Here is a 12,858-nt window from a genome sequence, read left to right as displayed (position 1 = left end):
AGTTCCACTTTACCTCTCTCTCTCTTTTTTTTTTAAGCCTACCTTGGGTATTCTATGAAATTTCATTAAAGCTGGACAAAGCATTATTTTCCCATCATTCACAGAATCAAAACTAGAATTGGAGGGAGTAAGTGTACACTAAACTTGTCTTTTTATTCAAAGCCTCTTGTTCTGCAGTTAATTGTCTTAACCAGGAGCTGTGTTAAAACTCTTGAAACCTCCATATGAGGAAAACTGACAGATCCTTTTCTCCAACTGGTTCTCCTACTGGGAATATACAGTAACATGCCAGATGTTAGCCCAAGGAGTACTGGTTTGAGCTTTGTGGAGTTCCTGCTGTCTAGGGAAAATGACAGCAGCTTGCCATAAAAGTATTGCCTCAGAGAGTGAAGTTCCAGATCAGGAGATTTTTGTTGCTATGTTGCCTGAGTTCCTGATACCTTTTTTGAGACTGCTGTCTCAGCATAGACTAGAAATGAGAAGCAACAGGTGAATGTGATGATTAAGTCCACTGCCAATCTCCTAGGACCTCTTAAATTTGATGTTTCCACTTTTCCCCTCCAGGCCCTAGCCTGCTAAACCTGCTTGGTCAGAGTTTGGGGATGAATGTTCTGATGGTTTAGTGGCTACAACATTCTGTTCTCCATGAATCTGAATGCATTTTTCCACGGTCTTTAAGATGACTTGTAGTCTCCTGTCCAGTGCAAGAAGGTGGGGCTCTGTGAGCACAGGAGAGAGTTGGTCTTCTAGAAGTGACTCTCTCATCACATCACTTAGCCTGTAGTCTGGATGGGCCAGCAGCTGCAGGTGCAACAGTGTTTTCTTTTTTATCCTGAAATGACAAGGAATTATGGGGGGCAAACAAGCAAAATTTTAAAAAGTATTTATACCAGCTCATATGCCTGATAAGTGTTTTCAAAGTCTCCCCTCTCCCAAGATACATTCCAGTGAAAACTAAACAAAAGGAGAATCTGGGACACGCACAAACTTTAAAAGGAAGCCAATTATATTGAAAAACAATTACTAAAATTTAAAAGTTCCTGGGCTCCAAGTTAAGAATCTCTGTACTAGACAGCATCTATGTATATACTCTACCACATTGCTATAATGTTAGTGATTACTAAATTCAAACCAAATTTTAAGATGAGCTATGGTTCCAGGAAGCTTTAGTATTGACTTGGGAATCGAAGAGTAGGTAAAATGTTGAGTCCAGCTCTTGCATCTCAGGATTTTTTTTCCCCCCTAAAGACTGGCTCTCCTCATTTCACCAGGGCTGGAAATGCAGGAGCCATTCACAGGCACAATCCCATCATCAATAGGCATCCTGTTCCATTTTCAATAAGGGCTGGTTTACCCCTCTGGTACTCTGGTGGCCCTCCATACCTGGGCCTTCATCATAGTAATACCAAACAGTGTGAACACTGGGCACAGAATCAACATTGCAGTTTAGATCCTCCAAACTAGAAATCTGCCAACCTCAATATTCCCAGTAGTTGGGATTACAGGCATTGAGAAAAACACAACACTTTTTTCCCTCTTCACAAAGTGCTGGGCAGGGAGGAGTCTGTAAATGACCTGGGCTTGCTGGAATTTGATAGTTGGCCCTGAGGTATGTGGGCCTATAGCATCTGGGTTTCAGTCTGATCCACAAATGGGAGCAGCCTATCTTAATAAGATAGAAAGTAAAGTGGACGTAGTAGTAGGAGGATGGAAATTTAACTTGGTAAGAAAACTTACCAAGGACGTGGATTACTTGTTTGAAAAGTCTCAGCTGGAAATGAGGGTGGTTTGTTAGGTATATGAATAATTTTTAGTTAACTGAAGGGAGCTGAAACAGCTGAAGGGAGGACAGCTTTATATGTGTAGCTCAAACACAGTGGAGAAATAATGGCCAAGCCAAAACTCAAAACTTTCCTTTGGTGTGACTCCAATCACCTTTTTTTTTTTAAGATTTGGATTTAAAACACTTGTTTAGGACTGAAAGAGGAAAGCTCATGACCTGATTTTTAATGCTGGAAAAAACAGTGGTTTTCATAAAAACATTAAGTTCTCCTGGCACTCTCAAGTAGGTGATTAAATGTTCTAAAGAAATAATAGTAATAAAACAATTAGCATTTATTTATTTTCAACTATGGGCCAGGTATTGTGCTAAGTGAGTACTCTACAAAAAGTGCCTTTCCTAGTGATGTGTTTCTGATCAGTCACAGAAGGGAAAGGGCAGGAAGGGACTTTGAGTTAATTACTCTATGCTCTAAATCCATAAGAATGAAATCTGGGTTTCAGAGGCCTTCAGGAAAGGCTGTTTCGCAATCTTTTTCTGGTCACCTGTTATACTGCTTAATTGCTTAGAGGATGATCGGAAACTTACATGCAGCACTGGGAAAGGGGAGAGAGGATGGAGAGCTCATCATGAGAATGTCGCCCAAACCTAAGAGAAGATATTGGTATATGGATGAATTAGGATTCTGTAGGAGCATGATATTATGGTAGAAGCCTTTTCCCCTCCTCCCCTTTCTTCCTCCAGCTTTTCTGAAATAATACTCTGGGGGAAAAAATCAGTAATCAAGTTACATGACTTCTTGTTGGTTATTGCTTTTTACTACTATCTTTCCTTAGGAAGATAAAAAACATGAGTCAGGAAAACCTAATGACCAAGCTGATATGGAGATTCTGAAATTAAACTAAGGGATTTCCCATTTGATAATTAACAAAACAAGACTATTTTTCCACAAGAGAGATATACTGAAACCTATGAGAGTTCAATCACCCTATAAAATTTTACCATGAAATTAATAATTAGAAATCCATACCCACTTTCCACCTCTTGGGGAAATTAAACTTAATAGGTTGGAGGGACACTACTTAGTTCTTTCTCCAAAAAACTTGGAAAGAAAGAAGGGAATGAGAAAAGGGGGAATGAGAGGAATAGGGTCTTTTCTAAGATTGAATCTAGGAATAGTCAAGGTAAGCTATAAGTAACCACTGTATTCTTAAAATATTCTTATAAATGGAATATTTTTAATGCCAAAACGACTATTTACTAGAGCATGTAATTTTACATATTCCTATGAAGATAGACTCTAGTGAATGGTAACTTATAGGGTAGGGGGTTGGGCAAGAGCACACAAATACCTTGTCTTTTCTCTGGCAGGACTTAAGGAATTCCCAGAACTTATTTATGGGTATAAGTTGTAGAGCAGAGAAGGGTTTTTTTTCTTTGTTTGTTTTGTTTTGTTTGTTTGCTTTGTTTTGTTTTTGTGGAGGAAAGACACAAGAGATGGCTTTTACCCTCTAGCATTATCCAGGTGAATGAGGAATCCATCATCTCCAAACTTGGTGAACATTTCATAATGATGACGGTCCATATTTCCTATGTGGAAAGGGAAGAAGTAGACCATAGATCATCAGGTTAGTTTCCTGTTCTTATTAGTCTTCTCATTGATGAAGGAAGGGCAAATTAGCAGCTCCAAGAACTGCAGTTTGACCCAACCCATGGGGATCTAACTGTATCCAGGACATTGACATGAGGGATCCTGAGGCTCTTCATCACATGGGCAGCAGAATGGCAGCCCAGTTCCAGAATATGAGCTGTTTCATGAAAGGCCTAAAGCCCTAGGGTGTGGTATAGCCGACTAGGCTTTTACCAGTCAACCAAAATATCCCTCTGCCACACAGAGTCATTTCTCTCTACCTTTCCTGGTCTCTTTAGCTAAAAGTATGTCAGAGTAACTTTAACAGCCACAAAAACCCTTGCAAAGTCACTATGTGGCATGGAATAAAAATGAGATGCAGGTTTATACCTTATTTTATTTTTGGCTGACTTCCCATTGTTTGGTTGGTACTTGGCCCCATGAAGGTCAACACTGTGTCTTTACCCTCTTGATCTTGGGCAAGTCAGTGAATGACCTCTTTGAGTCTCATTTTCTTCCTCTGAAAAATGAAGAGGTCAGGCTGGATGCTGGATGATGTTTGTCGTCTCAGTTCTAAATCTAGTAATCCTTCCCACTTGACACCTACTTTCTCCTATGACCCCAGAGCCAAGTGAGGAAAAGGAGAGGGTACATACAGTAAGAAGGGAGCTTAATATCTTTTGCTTACGAACTTGACCTTGGTTCTTACACTGAAGTTTTTAAGACCTCCTATGGAAGTTTCCTTTTCTGATTTTCAAGGTACTTTCACATTCATTTAATAATTTCACATTTGTAGGGCTCCAAGATTGAATTTGGTGACGTTTGGGTAGAAGGATATGGTAGGTCCCTGTTATTGTGGGTATATGACAACAACTTTGGATTTCTGCCATGAATTTTAAATAAAAAAAAGTTTTCCTCCTGAAGATCACAGAGTGCAATGAATTCTATTTTTTGGTGGTTTTATGATCTACTATTGTATTAGGAAGTAGGGTCTGAGTTTTTGGTACCCATGCTTCATCTTTCTGATAGTTATGTGATGATACTTAGATACACTAAGTAACTTCCCAAGGTCCGACTGCAAGTCAGCACAAGAGGAGATCCAGGCCCTAGAGTTACCTATGTGAGAGACAGTGTAGAACAGAAGAAAGGACTTGGAGTCAGAGTCCAGAGTTGGAATCAGAAAACCTGGTTTTGATGCCTGGCTAGTTGTATAACCTTGGACAAATCATTTAACCCCTCTCAGCCTCAGTTTATTTATTTGTAAAATGAGGATGACAATACCTGCTTTGCCTACCTCATTTGGTGGCTGCCATCAGAGGAGTCAATATTTGTAGTGTATTTTTTAACTGCAAAATATCATATATGTAAAACTATATATCTATTATATATACTAAAATATATAAATTCAAATGCACATATACATATACATGGATATGTTATATACATGCATTTTATAATGTAAAACATTTATATTTATATGATATGAAGTGTTAGATATTTATATGTGTATGTAAAAATGTATATGTACATAAAACCACTTTACAATTATAAACATCATCCCATGTGATCCCAACAGCCTTAGAAGGTAGACAGGGCAGGTATTGTCATCTTCATTTTATACATACACACCTGCATCCACATCCATATTGCATATATATAAAATCTATCCCCACACCTCTATAGAGGCACACATGCATTAGTCCCATGTACATATAAACCTGCGATTTCATTGGTGCAGGAAACTCCTAGTCTGGAAACTCAACGTCGGTAATTTAGATTTTGAGTCAATTGCCCTGTCACTGAAAGGTTAAACAATTTGCCCAGGTTTGTATAATTAAGTCTGTATCAGAGGCATGACTTGAACGGAATCTTTCTGACTCCAATGCTAGTTCTCTATCAACTAGGGCGCACTTCTTTGTCAAGTGCTATTTCAATGCACTTATTTTATGTTACCTATTAAGAAGTCAAAGATTGCCATGTCAATGATGTTGAGGAGACGGTTGCTGCTATTATATGGGTAAGTCTGCTTCACTGAGTCACAATACCGGGGATTCATCTCCCACCTACAGAAAAGAAGAAGGTTCCTTAGTTAAACAGAGATAGCCCCAGGGCTCCTTCTACTCCCCCTGCCCATGTTGGGTCTACTGATCTCCCTTTGGGTTTATGGCAATTTTTCAGTGAAACATTAGCCAGAGTCAATTCCTAAAGACTTAGGATGACTACTTCGGAGACTGTGGATCTGTTTCCTGAGGATGGATCCTGGTCTAGGGCTTGGAACTCAGATCATATTAGCCTGCTAATGTATAGAGAGCAGATGTGGGAAAGTGGCACAAATTAGTAGCTACCTTGGAAGATAGCTGATGTGGAATAGTTATTGGGCAGGGAGAAGAACGATCCCCTAGGTGTACTAAAGAATAACTGTACTTTCATACCAGGGATAGGCAAGTGACAAGCCAGTCTGGGCTTGGAGCATTGTCAGTGCCTAGGACATTGGTGGATGCTTAATAAATGTTTATTGATTGATTTATTAAGGAGAAAAGAATGGTTCACACCAGGTAAAGTAAGAAACAATTCTAGCCAAGACATGGACTGTAGGACTAGATATATGACAAGTCACTGGGATCAATGGATCCATCCATCTGCTCCAAATTCCCAACTCCTGTAGGGACTTACTCCTCTTTCCCTGCCAGTGAGTAAGATCGGATCCATGGGCTGGGCACAGACAATCTTGGGGCCAGGTTGAGAGATGGTAGGAATGCTGAGAGGGAGCCCTCCAACAGGTAAGGGTTACCACAGACAGCATATTCGGTCTTGCACATATATGGACACTTGGCAAAGAAGCACACATTGCTGGCTAGATGATAGGAGAAGAGAAAGCAGGAGCAAAAGGAGGCGTTTAGTAAGATACTGACTTTATAGCTGCAGAAAATCATGATTCAAGAAAGTTACAATCCATACTATCAAATGAAGTAATATGTAAAAAGTGCGTTGCAAACTTTTCATATAAATGCTAGCTAATATTAACTATTAGTAAACGTAGAGAGTGGATGGAAAAAGAATCTATTCTCCAGCTAGGGGGACTAAGTAAGAAAAGTGTGAATTTAAAAAAAAATTAAACTTACTAATCCTTCAAGAACTCATGATTTGACTGTGGTGAGTACTTCCATCACCATGCAGATCTCCACCCTCTTATACCTTAGGAGAACATGTAACCATAAATTTAGAACTAGAAGGACTTGAGAGGTTATCTATTAGAAACCCTGTAATTTTCAGAGGAGGAAATCAAAGAGGTTAAGTAACTTGCCCTATGTCATAAGAGTAGTTGAACCCAGGTCATCTTACTAAATCAGCCCTCTTTCTACCATTTCATGATCTTCATGAGTTTCTGTTACCAAAAAATCCCCCAAACTCACCCCAAAAACAAAACCCATTAATCATCTACTGGTGAGCTTTTCCATACAAACAGCAGACATAAAATTCATCACTAAGCCAATACTTGAAAACTTTTTAGCACTGTGGGCTCCAGGAGAGCCTGTATACCGCTTCTGAGAAGTTGGCTCAAGTCATGACATAATGAGGTGTGGTAGGAGCCAGGTCCCTGCCATTTAGGCTAGACTAGTTTTCCCTTAGAAGGATAAGAAAATCATTCTCCAGATTTAACTGGTCCAGAGAACTAAGGTTTAAATCTTTAACATAGTTTCCAGGTCACTTAAGGCAAAGTCCAGTCTATAAGGATTCAGGATCCTTAAACTTGATGGAATCCCCATTGCTGTAAGATATGGGGACTTCCTGAGCAAATGCTGCATCTTTTGGATGAATATCCTTTTTCCAGGCTGCCAATAGGTAGATCTCTTTTTGTTAATTATTATATGATCTGTGAGAGTCTCATCCAATCCCAAGCCTGAATCACTGGAATGACCTGAACAGGAGACACTGAGAGGAGGAAACACTGAAAGAAAAGAAGGATGTGAAGAAAGGAGATGTGGTAATTTAGTGGGTAGAGAGCTGTTTTCTGAATCAGTATGACCTTGGTTCAAATCCTTCCTCTGACAGGCTAGTCACATATCTTTTCAGGGTCCTAGGCACTGAGATGATAAATGATTGAAATCTCTGAGAGTTTCCAAGGTTTAAGTTGCCATGCAATTGTAGATTTGCACTATTTAAAGGGCTTTACTCATTGGGAACTCTATACCAAAGAAATCACCTTGCTGTTTTTTTAAAAAAAGAACTTCTAAAGGAGCATATTTTTGCTCATATTTATTCAGGAAAGGAAGCAGGCATGGTATAGTGGATAGAGCTGAACTTTTAGTTAGGGAGACCTGGGTTCAGATCCAGCTCCAAAACCCTGATCCATGCTTGCAGAGTGACTATGGGTAGATTATTTATCTTCTTTGAGCTTCAATTTTCTCATCTGTAAAAAGGAGGAGGTGGACTAAAGGATTTTTAAGATCTCTTCCAATTTAAATTTAAATTCCTATGAACTCTTTCTTAACCAAAATCATTTTTTAGGGTTTCCAGAATTATATCATTTGATCCTTTCAATCTGTAACTCATTATTTAACCAAGAACCTGGGTGTTAGTTCTGATAATGACTTCCACTGGGAGGAAGGACACATTGACCTCAGTTTCATATTGAACTCTCTCATGATGTCCCTGCTCCCCTTGTTATATTGTCTGTGTGCTTAAAGCAACCCACCCATTATTAGCTTGATAATTGATAGTAGGACAGAAGTGTGCCAGTTAGTGTCACAAAAAGAATAACTCTTCCCTAGCCACAGATGGCACTTATAAATCAAAGTGTAGTTACTAGATGAGGAAGTAGGGATGATTGAACCCAAACCCATACCTTCACTAGTAAAACAACTCAAAATACATGCACTAAAGCCAGTGGGATGATAACCCTATTTTCATGTCCCTAAAAGATGTTGAGGCTGGTGCTCTATACCTGGGGAGACAAAGAAAACACTTTGCAGGATTTCATTCTTGGTGACCTCCAAAATTTCCTTGGTGACATTCAACAGCCTCCCTACAGTTGGGGGAACACGACGGAAATCCAGAATCCTGAAAGAAAGGAAGTAGACATCAGCACTAATTCCCATAAAGGCCAATGTGACTTGTTTCCTCTCAACAAGTCCCCTCATTTTTCTCAAACTTTCTAATAGAACCTTCCATTTTCTACTTCCTGAAATAGTTTTTTATAGCAGTCCTAGATTTGAATTATATTTTTGATATTTACTAGCAGTGTGCTAATGAGCACTTGAACTCTCTGAGTCTCAATTTTTTATTTATGAAATGTATATAATACTATCTAGTCTCTTCATCACAGGGATATTATGAAGATCAGATGAGATCATGCATGTAAGCATTATTAAAAAATCAGCATTATAATTATTGTTGTTGTATTTGTTTTTATTAGTAATAATCATTGGTATAAGGAACTTCAACTCAGAAGACTAGTTCTTATTATTATTTTGACCACTATTACTACTAGGCTAATCTCCTGGAAGATAGCAACTATGTTTTATCTATCTTTTCAGTGCAGAACACATTGGTTTACACATAATTGGTGCTAAAAAAATGGCTATTGAGTCTCTTTTGTTTTTGGATAATAAGAAAACCCTCTCCTGCCCTCTCTACCATCTTGGCAGATCTCCTTTCCCAGGCCAAATAACTCCAAAATTGTACCTGGGATACCTGTTCAGGATATTGAATAGGCCTAACCAGGAGAGACTGGTAAATGAGGAACTATGGAGTAGAACTGACAGTGTCTGTGGACTTTTGTAAAATGGAGAATTGAACCCTAGACTTCAATTCCCAGAAGTCCTTGGTATTTCCCAAAATTCCCTATAATCTCACCTGAGTCTCCACCTAAGCGAGATCACAATTAGTATTTAAACTGGCAGTAATGCCTACCTCGTCCTCTTCTATGCTCATGCTCTCCCTGCTCTGCCATTTGCAAGATGTAGTAAGTAAGCTTTGAATGGGCTAATCAGCCCTGGACATGTGGTTTTATTATTTTGTGTTTTCTTTATTCCTTGATTTCTAATAATCCTTAATAAATCTTTTAAGATATAATACTTTTATTACTAGAGACTAAATTTAATTTTTACACTTTCCAGTTTTAAGTTAAATGGAACAGTGGTCCTATTTCATCACTTCCCCTTGGCCATAACACTCATCATCCTGGCTGACCCTCAGAGAATTACTTCATTTCCAAAAGAAGCTAGGAAACCTTGGAAAAGACTTTTAATTTACTGTATTTAATTTCTCAACAACCTCAATAGCTTAGGATAGAAATCATTCTCCCCAATTCAAAGATAGGAGAACCGTGGACCAGAGAAATTAAATTAGAAAAACAAAAACACTATTGCTAATAATAATAAATATTTATATAGTACCTTAAGTTTTATAAAGTACCTAAAATTATTTGGTCCTCTTAATCCTGTGACATAGATGCTATTACTATCCCCATTTTACTGGGGATAATGTATTATCTCCATATAATTAGCTAAGGAAACTAAAGTTCACAGAGGACGATTTGCCTTGGTCATAGTGCTAGGAAGTATGTAAGGTTAGATTAGAACCCATCTTTTACCAATTCCAATTAAAGCATTTTATTTACTATCACATACTGCCTCTCAAAGAAAGTTAATAGTAGGATGAAGATTTCCAACCTCCAACTATGCTGTCATCTGCTTCTTTCTACAAGTGGTAAGATGGGGAATACACACACACACACACACACACACACACACACACACACACACACACACACACACACACACACACACACGTATATATAGTGGGAACCTGAAGAAAACAGATCAATAGGAAGAAATGTCAATTACGGCCAGGAGAAGTTGCCCAGGATCTTCTCCCAGAAATGACATACCCCAGTCTTCCTCTTAATATCATCTACTTGATATTTAGTTTAATAATACCCACCGGTCCAGATGGAAGGCTGCAATCTCAGCATTGTGCCTTTGAAAGTCAATGAAGTAGAAGTAGTCTTCAGGTGTCTCTTCCTCCCGTTGCTGTCTGGAAGGAAGCAAAGAGTCATGATCTAGGCATAAGTACTGGTTACTTTATTCCCTGTATATGCTACTGAAGATTGGTATGGCCATCATATGGCTAAAAAGGTTTTAAAACAAAGAACACACTTTTCTGTCTTGGTCCAGAAAAATCTCTCTAGTTTCTGGGCTCAGCTTTTCATTTGATAAGTTGTCTTTTTTCTAGAAGTGACCCCTCTACTCACTCTACTTCCCCACACCCTCCCTTTACATATCTGAAATCATCTTTATTATAAGTTTCTAGCTTCACTGGGAGTGGGTTGCAGGCTCCCTGCCCATGACATCAGAGATGGGAAGCCAATTCATGGCATTTGAGCTATACCTGACCCCTCCTTATAAAATCATTAGCCTTGGTCTCTATCCATGCCCTTTCATGATGCTTGGAATTCCAATAGGATCCCTTCAGATTGGGAGGAAGGGAAAGAGTTTGGTGTAATCATACAGCAAGTCCAGGGAACAGTCTCTCACTGTACCATCATGGACTTTATCCTCCTTCTGCCATGATCTAAAGACCAAAAATATGCCAAATAAAGACCCACGAATTTCAGCATTGAATTTCTTGTCTAATGTTTCTAACAGAAATTCCTTTCTTAATTCCCTAAAACCTCTGTATCAGTTGGGACAGGATATGCGAGTAATGTAAAGTAGCTAGATATTTGTCCTCAAAACACAGCCCAAATTCTGGAATCCTGGAATATCAGAGCTGGAAGTGACCTCAGCAATCATTACTCCCCTTCCAATCCCATGTCCATTTGACAGATATGAAACTGGGTTCCAGAGAGAGGTTCAGATTCTGTCATCTGGCATTCACTAGGTCCTGCCATAATCTTGTGCTTTACTACATTTTTGACTTTATCTTATACTTTTCCCTCCATGTATTCTATGCTTCAGATAAACTGAATAAAAGAAAAAAATCTTTGTTGTTCCTTTTACACAGCCTACACTTTCCACCACTGTGCTTTTTGCTTATTCTCTTTCCCGTGTAAGAAATGATTCCATGTTCTTCTTGTTGAGTTCTAGCATATCCTTCAAATCCTAACTCTTCTATGAAACCCCCTATCATTATTCCCCTTAGTAATAACAGCCTTCCCTTTTGAACAATGCTTTTAGGGGTACCTCTGTAATGCACTCATCCTATAATATTTTATATTATATGGGTATCCTATATCTTGTCCTAGGCCAGTGGTGTCAAACTCAGAGAAATAAGGGCCACTAAACCACACATCAAGATCCCTTACATATATATATATATATATATATATATATATATATCCCTCCTGCATAGGGATGTAGAAAACCACATATTAACATTAAATTCAAACAAGATGATCATAAAAACATCTGGAAAGACATGAAATGATGCAAAGTGAAGTAAGCAGAACCAGGAGAATGTTGCATACAGTAACAGCAATAATGTGAGTGAGATGATCATTCATAAATGACTTAACTATTATCAACAGGGCAAGGCTCTAACAACTCCAAGGGACTCAAGGCAAAATAAAGGCTATCTGCCACCACAGAAGGAACTGATGGAGTCTGAATGTAGATCGAAGCACACCATTCTTCACCTTATAATTCCTTTAATTTTTCTCTAGTGTAAGCAATGTGTCTTGTTTCATAACATGACGAACAGGGAAATGTGTATCATAACATATATACGACCTATATATTACCTTCTTTCTTCAGGAGGGGTTGGGGTGAGAGGAAGGAAGAGAACATGGTTTGCAAAATGTCAAAAAAACAATGATTAAAAATGGTATTGACATGTAATCAGAAAATTGTTTTATAAATTATCTGTTTCATTGTATTGTTATTTCTCTTGATAAATATTTTCTAATTACATTTTAATCCATTTCAGGCCACAATGCTGCCTGTAGGCTACATATCTGGCCCCTCTGTTCTTAAACTATAAACTAGATGAGGGAAAGGACTATTTCTTATTTAATTGTTTTCATTTGGTATTTAGCACAATGTTCTGCACATAATAAATACTGGCTGAAGTAAGGTGACTGGATTGTAAGATTTAAAACTGGGTCAGAGTTCATCTCATTCAACCTCCACATTTAATAGCGATAAATAGATAAAGGAATAGGGAACCACAGGAACACTGTTAAAAAGTACCCTAGCACTAGCAAATTAGTAGCAGATTCAGAACTGGAACCCAAGTCTTCTGACTCTAAGCCCAATACTTGACTCAAGATAATATTTAGAGGCATTATAATGTATCATTAAGAGCCCTTGGATAGACAAGGTCTGAATTATTCGAGAGAACCAAACAACTATCAGTGGCTTTTTGAGGAATGAACTTTAGATAGTTGTGGGAGCTCTTTGTAAGAAGAAGAGAACACTGAGGAGACAGAATAAGACAACTTACTAGA

General features: G+C 38.4%; 1 protein-coding gene across 1 annotated transcript in view; it reads right to left on the bottom strand.

Annotated features, from left to right (window-relative positions):
• Window positions 1-128: 128 nt before the first annotated feature.
• The window catches only part of FAM20A (FAM20A golgi associated secretory pathway pseudokinase), an 84,251-nt gene continuing 71,521 nt past the window's right edge, over window positions 129-12,858 (bottom strand). Inside the window, exons 5-11 of the mRNA XM_001378951.5 lie at window positions 10,356-10,448; window positions 8,356-8,471; window positions 6,084-6,264; window positions 5,364-5,473; window positions 3,289-3,370; window positions 2,369-2,428; window positions 129-832 (exon numbers count right to left, since the gene is read on the bottom strand). Of these exons, the coding sequence (XP_001378988.2) occupies window positions 568-832; window positions 2,369-2,428; window positions 3,289-3,370; window positions 5,364-5,473; window positions 6,084-6,264; window positions 8,356-8,471; window positions 10,356-10,448 (907 nt within the window). The 3' untranslated portion in view covers window positions 129-567. The remainder of the gene's footprint in view (window positions 833-2,368; window positions 2,429-3,288; window positions 3,371-5,363; window positions 5,474-6,083; window positions 6,265-8,355; window positions 8,472-10,355; window positions 10,449-12,858) is intronic.

This window comes from Monodelphis domestica, chromosome 2 (assembly GCF_027887165.1).
Source record: "Monodelphis domestica isolate mMonDom1 chromosome 2, mMonDom1.pri, whole genome shotgun sequence".
NCBI classification, from domain to species: Eukaryota; Metazoa; Chordata; class Mammalia; order Didelphimorphia; family Didelphidae; genus Monodelphis; species Monodelphis domestica.
The sequence above is the reverse complement of the archived record's forward strand: the minus strand, read 5'-3'. Positions and strand labels throughout refer to the sequence as shown.